An 11,881-nucleotide genomic window follows, 5' to 3' on the forward strand; every position below is an offset into this window, starting at 1 on the left:
TAAATAACCTGGAATTAAGCCAGATGATTTTTAAGAGCATGATCTTTGGTCAGATAAGACCAAAATGCATTTGTTTGGCTCAGATGAGGACCAGCATGTTTGGTGTAAACCTGGCCAGGACTACCACAGTGAATGCATAGTCCTGACAGTGAAGCACAGATGCAAAAGTGTGATAATATGGGGCTGCATGAGAGTAATAGGTGTCGTGGAGATAACATTTATAGACAACAGCATGTATGCCAGTGAATATACTGAACTACTAATTGACAAGATGACTCCCAGTCTAAAGCAGCTTAAATGAACAGGAATATGTCAGCACGATAACCATCTGAAGCACACTGCTGAAATCACACAATACAAAGTATTGACAGTATTACAGATTTGAATATCAGTAGAGATGGACTGAATTCTGTTCCATTAAGTTCTTATTGTGGGACCTGTGTTGTGATATAGAAAATCAAATCAGTTTACTTTCAGTTTTACAGAGGAGCAAACACTTAACTGCTCCACTTAGAAGTAATTCAATTTCTGTAAGGTGAAACAATTTTGTATAATTTGACTTTTAATAGCTATTACACAGGGGTGTACACACTTGTGTTGTGACCTGTATGTCTATGCCCATGCACAAGTGACAGTGGTTCGAATCAAGGATGTTATCACCACCCCCATCTCCTTAAAGCAGAAAAGTGAAAAGACCATCGTAAGTGACCTGCTAAAACCGCAAACTTCATTTGAGGCCATACCCCATGCAGAGAACTTCAAATAACCAGCTGATAACCAATCCACCTCATTCCTATCTGCTGTTATTGTGTCAGAGTTCACACCAGACTGACCCCTAACCAAAGTGCAAACAACAAAGGAGGACCTGTAGCCCATGCATTGCTCGGGCAGCATGTAGTCTAAAGCAAGCACCTCTACCTCTACAACATGCCCACACACAGCTGCCAAAACATTCTCAGAGTCCCGGGAAACTGCAGGTCAACGTCTAACCAAGCCCTCAAAGACGGCTACAACAAAGAGAGAAGTTTCAGGATTCACAACACCTGAAACAAGCATGCTGGAGCACTCCAGAGCACAGATGCACCGTTGCTATTCTTTACCTTCTAAAAATTGATTGTTATCGGGAATTCAAGACCTAAGACTATAACTGTGAGATCTTGCAACTAAGAGGCGCAATTAAAGAGAGCTAGCAGTGCAGTTTTTAATTTATTTATTTTTCTCAAGTACACAACATATGTATGTCACAGACACACACACACACACACACACACATATACATACAAAAGATCACTTTGGTCGGATGTTCAATATTCCACTGTCTACTGGTCCATCTGGGACCAATCTAACCCCACTGCTCAGAACAACAATAGTGTGTGTGTGTGTGTGTGTGTGTGTGTGTGTGTGTAGGTGTGTGTGTGCGTGTGAAACTGCAAATTTGTGATACCAATTCCAAACAACCACAGGCATCAGAAAGGCAACCCAGGTGTGTTTCTGTGTGTGTGTGTGTGTGTGTGTGTGTGTGTGTGTTTCTGTGGGTGTGTGTGTGTTGATTTTTCTCTGTAGTTTCTTCTGTGTGTTGTGTCTGCTTGAATGTGTGTGTCATCATGTGTGTGTCATTTTAGGCGAGTTTGTTTTCTGAAGCTTTTGTGACAATCTGGTTTTCATTTCCTGAAGGATGATTTCCTTTGCCCCACCCTCGCTACCCAATTCCCTGAAGAGAGCATCAGTTGCCACTGTGTGCTTTTATACCCTGAAAATTGACAGGCAAAAGATGTTCGAAATATTTCTGTGAAGAAGCTAGCATGTGGTACGCACAAAAGCAAACAACATGCTAATTACATGTCATTACTCCCTCCACACAGTAATTTGTTTAATTGTAGTTGCTGTACTTTTCTTTGACAAAGTGCTGATGGTGCTGTTTCTTACCTCTGAAATCACCACAGTTTGCTTCTACTAAGTGTTTAGGATCAGGGAATCCAAGAATCCACATTCAAAGCGTCAAAGTGATGAGAAGCTGTTCATTTACAATGACGTTCTCAAGAAAAAGAACACACATCACTTGCAAACTCACTTTCTTTGTCCTTGACTGTGTGCTTCAGTATTTCAATAATGCACTTTACTTTGGATGTTGAGAGAAACAAACACATGTTGCTTCAGAAAGTACTTAACAATTGGTTACTGCACGCTTAATTGTATTGTAAATTTAATTTTAAATAAACAAAGGTGCAGTTCTGCCTCGATCTAGACTCAATAACAAATAATGACAAAATAAAGCATGTTTTTAGAAATGTTCTAAAAGTTAAACATTTAAATCGCTCATTTACTAAAGCTTTTTTTTTTTTTTTTTTTACCCTTAATTTAATTGTTTGTAAAAGCCTCTTTGGCAGCCTTTGCAGCTTTGAGTTGTTTTGGTTAAGTCTCTAAAGGCTTGTACATCTGGATTTGGAACAGTCCTCGCCATAATTTATCCTGGAAGTAAACAGAAAGTTCTTTGGACTGGCTCAGTTTTAGTCCTTGCAGTCAATGTGAACTTTGGCCCCCTGTATATAGCTGTGTTGTTCTTAAAACGATGTCTAATCAGTTGAGTTTACCACAACTGATCACAGTTTGGAGCGCCTCAGCAAAGGGTCTTGACAGATTTCAGTTTTTGCTTTCAAGACTTTGCACAAAATTCTAAAAACGTCTTTTCACTTTGTCATTGTAGTTGACTGAGAGCTAATTGATGAAAAAAAAATGCAAGTAAGGGGTCTGAATACTTTCTGCAGAGACTGTGTTTCAGAAACAGTAGCAGTATCACTTTAAGGTCCATTTAATAACGCTTCTTGTTGTTAGCCGTCTCACATGATCTTCATCAGGAGATGGCAGTTGTCATGGAATATTCATAGTTTGCTAATTCTTCACCATACATCTTACATACTCAACTTTAGCTACCATGGGCAAGAAGTATAATGTTAAGGGGGGAAAAAAAAAAAGAAAATGTAATCTTCTATAATTCCCTCACAGTGAAGCAAACTTTTGGAGATCATGTGTAAACATGTGAATCTAAAGCTCTGAACAGCCTCATTGGACATCAACAGGGCTGTCACTGAATGTGTTAAATTAGAGTTATTACTGCATCAGACTTCCTCACATGTTTGTAGTAGAAGTTGTGTCAGAGATAGGTATAAATAATTAGAAGGACCAGTTAAGCTGGAGCTTCTGTGATTTTCAGGGCGATGATAAACATGTCTAATTAGAGCCTGTGGAGACTGTCAGTAACTTTAGCTTTTTTTAGTTTATCTACTTGTTCAGGGAGTTGGAGTAAGTTTATAAGTGGAAGTTTACAAAAGTGGCTAATTCATAGCTAAGAGCACAGTTAACGGTTAGTTGTTGTGGCACTAAGGACACAGCAGGCCTGGTAGCATCTTCACTACTGCCAATATAGTAGACACTCCAAAGAGATGTGAAAGAGACCATGTTCTTAGTTCCATTGTAGAATTTTTAAGGGCACTAAATGCTCGGTGGTCAAATTTACATACTGAGTGCAGATGCTCAGTAAATGTAGTGCACTACGTAATGATTTGGGAGTGATTGTGGACACGGGCCTTATCTTCTCTTCTTCTCAATACAATGTAACAGAAGAACAAGAAGTGTTAGTATGAAAGTATTTTAAACTTTATTTCGTTGCATGTGAAATGGTGCAGTCATAGTACATTCATTCAATAGTACAGTACACCAACAATGTAACAGAACTCAGGTTTGCTCTTTCTTGTATTGTTTATCTGTATTTTAATGCTTCTCTTACTGTGTATATCTTCACCAACGACCTAATGGTTGAGCATACTGTGTTATATAAAAATGTGTTTACCCATCAAAACTAAATGCTTTCCATCAATTCCTTGTGTGTGAGAAAACAGTGGATCACTAAACATGTCAGTTTACAAGCCAGAATATATGTTTCTAGTTATTTTAAAAGTTTCTGCGAAAGACTGTTTGTTCTCCCCAGAAAGCCAAACTGTAGCACAAATGTGACCTTTCTGTAAAAAAAAAAAAACAGCAGCACTGAAACTGTGATGGCTTAAAACATGTGGGTTATTACAATGCCTCGACTTAGTTTTTAAAGTTATGAAAAAATCTGCTGGAAAACAGAATGGGATTCTAGCCCGCTCCAGTCAAACCTCCAGCAACACCAGTCGTCTATAGAACAACATGTGTGGCTTGTAGCCTTTGTGAGGCTCATCATAAAACATACAATATAAAACATTTTATAACATTTTCTATTAACTATTCCCCCAAAATTTGATTTTTTTGGCCAAACTTTCTTTTTTATAGATGCATATGTATATTTATGTATGAAGATAAATATGTTCAGTTGGATTTTTCCTCTATGTGTTGAGCAGGACACACAGCAGTCCACTGTAGTGAACGCATCTACAGTTTAAAATGTACTTTAGGGTCAAATACTGTGAGTGAATATGGTAAAAAGATTTGAACTAACAGATTTCCCCAGTTGATTACTTACAATAAGACAATTGTTTTTTTGGATTTAGTTATGCAAATGAGGGGTCCAGTCTTTTACACTGTGCAACTATGCATCAATTTTCAGAAAATTGGATGAATAAATATCATTGGATGAAGTTAGACTCACAATTCTAATTTTATATTGTTCATATATTAGAATATTTTTACAGTGGGATTTTAGGTATCTGTTTATAACTCCATTAATCCAAAAAAGAAAAAAAAAATTTTTTTTTTGTTTGTCATGTTTTTAGGAATACGATGTTTTTTAAAGCCGTGAATTATATATAAACAAACCCTAAAAACTTTTCGGATCACAGACAGGGATACAACTGGGATGTCTGGTGCATCTAAGTGCTGCATAAGTGGAAATTTCTGGATCATAATGTTAGAAAAAAAGTCATTCTCTGAAAATCCATTGAATTTTTAGAAGCGACTAAAACACCACCATTAAACATTCCAAGTTTATTAATTACATTTACCTGTTGCACACAATTTTGGGTACAATAATTTGCTTTTTTTTTTTTTAAATGTGCTACGAGATAAAAATGATGTAACAATATTCATTACCTGATGGTTTTATTTTAAGCACTGTATAACCACCGATACATGACATCTACTACAGTCAGCAGCTACATTTCCACTGAGAGAGAATAACAAAAGCCAAATGGATTAAACTTTGATCACAATGTTCTCTACACCACAGTTAGACAGACAATACTGTACCTGTATGTTGCTTGTAGAATCAAAGATTGTACCAGATATTCCACAGGTGACACACACACACAGGTGACACACACATTTCCACCACCGTCTGATAATTATGATCCAATATCTCAGGGCAATATATGTTAATATAGACAATGATCATATAGAAATACAGAGAAGGCCTGGGAGATTCTTCTCTGCTGGTTGAAAGTAATTACTGTAAATAGTTTTATTAAAATCTGAATTATTATAGTCCATGCTGTGCATGACAGGGACAAGTATAAAGAAATTACCCACAAACATCCACACACATATCAACCAACGTAGCACCTACAAAGATGAGAGAGTAAAGAAGAAGAGAAGGCACATTTCACACTGTACCTTTCACACGCTGCATTTCTCTCGCGTTAAAGGATTTTGAAGTCGTTCGTTTTCATTCCAGCATCCAAAAGAGCAAAGCTGCTGCAGAACCTGCAATGCACAAAATTCCCATTGCAACATATTTAGATGAGTGTTTTCTCCTTTTTTTTTCATTCCTGTTGTGAAATGAGCTTACTTTCTTTCATCCCTCCTCCCACATACGGTATTAGAGTAAGCTGGATGACTTATATAAACTGATATACACTTATAGCTATGACAAAAGGTTCCAGTCTAATGAAGATTGTGTCAGGTTCTTGATTAGGGTTTTAACAGTGCGGATTATGTCTTGTTCTTCTTATTCTGGCCACTAAGAGAGTTAATAACAGGCTTATCGAGCTCACAGGGGGATCCGGCTGATGTCTGCTGCAGCTGTGTGTGTGTGTGTGTGTGTCTGAGTGTTTATTGTTCCTTCATTTTCACTACCCATAATTCCGTTCTCCCTCCCCGTAGCCTCTTTCTCCTGCTGTGCTATTCCATTGGTCTTTTCTCTTTCCTGTATTTTATGTCTTTATTTCCTCTCCCCCAGGGTAGAGATGGCTCATCACGTTGCCATGACAAAAGCTTTGATTATTGTCCAGGTTGAGTGGATGGCGTCAGGGGGGAAAAAAGTGTTTTTTTTTGTTTTTTTTTTGAGAAATGTCAATAATTCCAAAGGAAGTAAATTGCAAAATTCAAATTGCAAAAAAAAGTGGATTGAGAATTGTTAAGAAAAAAAAAGCTTATTCTGCTTCTTCTCAACTCTTATTACGCTGAATGCTTTATGAACACAACAACAGTAAAATACTAAAAGAGAGAGAAGGACAAAACAGGGCAATCATTGTTTTATGCAAAAGCCCACAAGTGGATGAGTTGAAGTACCTACACATCTATGCAGCTTTTTGTGTTTTCATCTAGATTTTGCTCTAAACTGGCACTTATCAGCCTGGGGGCCCTGAAGTATGAGCAGGACAAATCTGAAGGATCATTTAACAGACGGGAAACAAAACACACACACACACACACACACACCATACTTCTGCTTTGGAATTATTTTTGTTTTAGTTTTACTTACTTCTACCAAAATCCTTTTCAGATGTACCTCATCAGTCATACACAGAAACTGGCAAAGGAAACCACTCGTTTGGTCACTGCTTTATTTTATTGCCCAAACTGTTGGGTATGGCTGCTCTGTACCACCTTCATGCATGTCTAGTCCAGATTTAAACTTACCAGCTTTACCAATCAATACTGACAGTGTAAAAAACATACAAGGACTATGTGACCTGTGGGTTTTTTTTTTTTAGAAGTACGAGCTCCAAAGAACAGTAGACGACTACTTCAGGTATAACACAGTAATGATAAGGTGTGGATGTTTCCTCGGAAGATGCATTTGTTTAGAGCATCATTTGGTTTCCTGCCAAATGTGCACTTGGTGCTTTTACATTGCCGTCAGTCAATGTGGTCACACATGTTGGCCTGGACACAGACCTTCACTCACGAAAGGGGTGATGACAAAAATGTCTATCATGCACGGCCTTAGAGCCTCCTGTGGACACACAGGGGCAGAAAGCATGGACTGGTCAAAGCCCATCATAAGTAAAAGGCTATAAACGCTGAAGGATGAATGCTAAAAAGTTCGCTTTCATTTAAGATATGTAAAAAAAAAAATAAAACAAATCAAAGTATTTCAAAAAAGTTTTGTGTTGGAGCTTGTGTAATTCTAAATTTTGATGCAAGAATTTTCAGTGTTACTGCAAATGATTAATAATATGTAATATCAACCCTAAAAATAACATATCGCTCATAGTTTTTCTGTAGTTTTTGGATTATTTACACTTTGCTGTTGGTGCGTCTAGCTGTGAAGAAGTGTTTTAGTCTCTCTGCTTGTCTTCTGATGGCCCACCATCTATTCCCAGCTACAACATTCAGCTGTTTTCCGAAAAATAAAAAAACAGCTCCACAACCCTGACAGGCTTTCCTTGGTTAACATCAATACATTCACGGACAAACTTAGCGACTACACAGAGGGGTGTTTAGCCGCTAACCAGCACCAAACTTCTGTCAGGTGTTGGGATCAGAAATATATTGGACTTCTATCCACCAGGTAGCAAGAGACACCATCCATCCATCCATCCATTATCTATACACCGCTTAATCCTCATTAGGGTCGCGGGGGGGCTGGAGCCTATCCCAGCCGACTTAGGGCGAAGGCAGGGGACACCCTGGACAGGTCACCAGTCAAGAGACACCACTCTTCCAGAAATGTCTTATGCCGCGTGACACAGTTCTAATGCCATTAATTATATGAAATAAGAAAGTGAAAGTTAAATTACTGTGATTGTTTCACAAAACTTAAAAAGCCTGAAAGTAGCGTGTCCCATATTTTTGTCAAGTCTGTTCCCAACATTAGAAAAACAGTGACTGTACCCCACATCGTTATTCACTACTTACATGTTCTTTATTCTTATTTTCCATCTGCTCTGTAAACAGCCTGTCGTTCGGCAAGTTTGGCTGAAAAATCCCAGAATTTTCCTCATGTGGCTATGTCATGGCCTGTTGGTGGTGCTGAGGAGACCAGAATGTTTTGCTTTTTACATATTTAGTGCTAACAGTTTATTTTTTGGTGTTTTTTTTTTTTTTTTTTTAAACACATGACAAGTAGAATACAGTGGGCACGATAAAATAAGTTTTGAGCTGAAGTTTTGTCAAGTTTTCCAACTTTCTTCCTGACTATTCTTTTTGTTTTTACAGTTTCTGACTCGAACAAATGTTTTCATTTTGGAGGTTTTTTAAAAGACCTCATAACCCACCAGTGGGTTTTAGGGTTCAGAGGGTGAAAGCAGGTTCAGGCAAGTTTTCATTTCAGGCCTTGGGAAAGAAAATCTGATATTAAAATAGACAATTAAAGATCTGATCTGTTAGTTTGAAGCTTATGAAGACTTGGGGAAAGCGCATGGTAGTCTGTGTCTTTGATCGTGACATTAACAATCAAAGTAGTTGCACCTAAAAAGCAGTTATAGGTGGATACATAGCATTCTCTTATTTTGTTGCTGTCGAGTTTTTTTGCATAAGAAACTAAAGAATTCAGTGTCCATACTTGGAGTGGAGGATGAGGAGGTCAAGCAGCACAAGTGTGTGAAATGTGTAGGCTGTGTAGTGTGGGTTTAAACTCTGATTTTACTGTCCTCTGGAGTCCTGATCAGCAAATGGAGTTAGATGGAGAATAAGTGTTATAGAATAAAATATCCATCCAAGTACACTTCCAGGCTCACTGCTGATGTGTGTGTGTGTGTGTGTGTATTTTCAGTCAGCTGCGAAATGGGTGATTCCTCCTCCTGGTTTAAAAACTGAGAGTAATGATGTAGAATGGAAGAGGTTTATAGAGGCATTAAGCCTACCTCTTACTCCCTCACTAACTCTCTCGCTCTCTATCTTTCTGTCTCGGGCTCTATATCTTCGTCTCTCTCCGTCTCTTCCTCAATGTCCCCCTCTCTCTGTTTTTATGGTGGCATTATTATCTCGCTCTCCCTCCCATTACCGTTCAGGTTGGAGCGGAATAATAAATTTCAGGATCATGCAGATGCAGCGTTTCTCCAGCTAAAGCTCATTCTGTAGACTCGGCAAAAATAACTGCAGCGAAATACTACAAGACCCCAGTGATTGTTGTCTAAACCTGTTTTCCTCACATTTTAAACATTTAAATTTTTATTTTTTTTTAAAGGAAACACAGTCAAGCGGAAGGATGCACTTTAGTGGTTTTGCTGTTGAAATTATCAAAGACTTTACAAATATTTACTGTTTCAAAATCTGTGTGACACATCACATTTTCCAGGTTTTGCCTGAGCGTCCAGCTGTGATCGGTTTTAAATTTATACTGTGTGCGATGATTGCATGTGTTGCCTTGCAAACAGACCTCCCCTTGCCTCATCCTGTCCACTTAGCTTGTCAACATATTTTATTTCTTCACTAAAACTGCCTCTAAATAATCTTTCCTGCCCATCTTTGCTTTTTTTCTGCTCTTCTACTGACTCTGGTTACTCTTGCCTTTTTAATCTTCCTGTGCCCTCTGACGGTGTAGAATGTACAGACGTGACTTTAAATCAACTAGCAATCAGCTAAGCCTGATGAGCTCCTGGAAAGTATTATAAATGCCATCTCTGTTTGTGCACCAGAGGAAGACTGACAGCATCCTAAAAAGGAGGCAGCGACTAAACTGTAGCTGACCTTTTCTGTTAAAATACTCTAACTGGCCTTGCATGCAGTGACAGAAGCCACATTAAATTGTGTCAGTTGTGTGAATTGTCAAACAGTCAGTGTTAAGTTATAAGTCACAAAGTGCTTTAATCTTTTTTTGTTTGTTTTCTCTGCCTGTGTCTGTCCTCAGCTTGCAGCCTATGGAGGGAGTGTGGTCTTCATTGTGTCTTACTCTACAGATCAACAAGAGCAAATGGCCATAAGAGTCACCTCAGAACCTGACATTATAATAGAGGTAAGTTTTCAAACGCTTTGGCTTTGACATACTAAACTGTAGTGACGAGCCAAATAACAGCAAATCCACCTGAATCTGTTCGAGCAGTGGCAGAACTCCGGACCGGCAAGACAGGGATCATTTTTAGAGACAGTGGTACTATATTTTAAAATTACACTGCAACTAGCATGAGTACACCACCTCAGTCACTTTTTTTCATGATTGCATATCATGTTAAACACCAGGAGGGGATGAAAATTGGTGTGTGTGTGTGTGAGCTAGAGAGTGATTAGAGAATAAAACTTCATTATCATTTTTGTGCAGAACTTCCCCTGTCTGTGTCGAGTCTATAAGTAAGCTCTCTGCTTGGTTGACCGTTTGGTTAAAACGAAACAAACCATCGATTCCTTTTGTTAAAAGAAAAGATCAGTCAGACCCTCCTGTGCCATTATAGTCCCAAATTCCTGTCGAGGATAATTTAGATGAGGATCAAGTAGGTGATCTTGAATTGAAAGAGGCAGACCTACTCTTTCTAACAGGAATGACTCATGCGATTTAAAGATAAAGCGAGAGAGAGCAAAGAAAAGAGTGCCCTGTTTGCACTGCCTTGGTGTGGCCCAACACTTCTGGAGGGAGCGAAGTTTTCCAACACAACTGCAAACTTTACACAGTTATTGAAATTGTCTGTTTATTACCAAAGAATTGATCAGTAATACAGTTAAAATGGAAAAACTGTGACTGTGTTGGGTTGCATGTTGATTTAAGTGCCAGTTACTGCTAGTCTGGAGGAGTGCTGCACGATTAAAATATCTCCAAACCCTGCTGTTAAAAATGATACACTTACGTTTTTATTACTATCAGTACTTAGAGAAGGACAGTGTATTAATAGAAGCCATATTTCCTTAAACCTTTTCGATGTGTGGTGGCAGAGCAGTGTGTGTGTGTGTGTGTGTGTCCACTACTTCTCCTGATGCTTTAGGTTTTTGCTGTAGTATTGTCTCAGTATTGATGTATTTCGGCAGGTGTCATATGGAAGTCATAATTCCAGTATTGTGACAACACTGGAGTGGAGCCCTGCGTATTGTTGTCAATGGTGTGTGTAATAGTTTTAGTTTTTAGGTTGCAACACTAAACCTTGTGGGTAAATCTGACAAATTCCTTAGTAGATACCAGATATGAGCTCCTGTTCACCGGCAGCACTTTGCTGGAAAGCACTGACAAGGACTTTCTCTAACGCTTAACAAATATATCGTTTTTGTCGTGGGAGAAAATGTTAACAACCAGACAAACTTGCGTGTGAACGTGTGTGTTAATGTATTTGTGTCTGCGCCATTATTTCTTTACACACAAGCCACTGACTCTTGCAGCAGCGAAGACCACGAAATGAAGCAGCACAACAACAACAAAACAGTTAAACGCAGGCAGACAGACACACAAGCAGCTCTGGTTTGCAGAGAATTGCTGAACTTAGCAATAAAAAATGCAGATAGAGTCTCTCCCTCTTCTCTCTCTGTATGTCTTTATAATGAGCAGGTTGCAATATGATGTATAGCAGCAATAAGCAAAGCAGCAGCGCTATTAGTTAACTGTTTATATCTCCCATATCACTGAACAACATTGTGTGGTTGTGTGTGTGTGTGAGCTAGAGAGTGATTAGAGAATAAAACTTCATTATCATTTTTGTGCAGAACTTCCCCTGTCTGTGTCGAGTCTGTAAGTAAGCTCTCTGCTTGGTTGACCGAAACAAACCATCGATTCCTTTTGTTAAAAGAAAAGATCAGTCAGACCCTCCTGTGCCATTATAGTCCC

At 38.6% G+C, this 11,881-nt stretch overlaps 1 protein-coding gene across 10 annotated transcripts in view; it reads left to right on the forward strand.

Moving 5' to 3' along the window:
* lama2 (laminin, alpha 2) overlaps positions 1-11,881 on the forward strand; it is a 225,864-nt gene that overhangs the window by 92,128 nt on the left and 121,855 nt on the right. For all 10 annotated transcript variants that reach the window (XM_008284577.1, XM_008284594.1, XM_008284585.1 and 7 more), the window contains exon 15: positions 9,989-10,093. In XM_008284577.1, the coding sequence (XP_008282799.1) occupies positions 9,989-10,093 (105 nt within the window). The remainder of the gene's footprint in view (positions 1-9,988; positions 10,094-11,881) is intronic.

This window comes from Stegastes partitus, unplaced genomic scaffold (genome assembly GCF_000690725.1).
Source record: "Stegastes partitus isolate 25-593 unplaced genomic scaffold, Stegastes_partitus-1.0.2 Scaffold9, whole genome shotgun sequence".
In the NCBI taxonomy this organism is placed as follows: Eukaryota; Metazoa; Chordata; class Actinopteri; family Pomacentridae; genus Stegastes; species Stegastes partitus.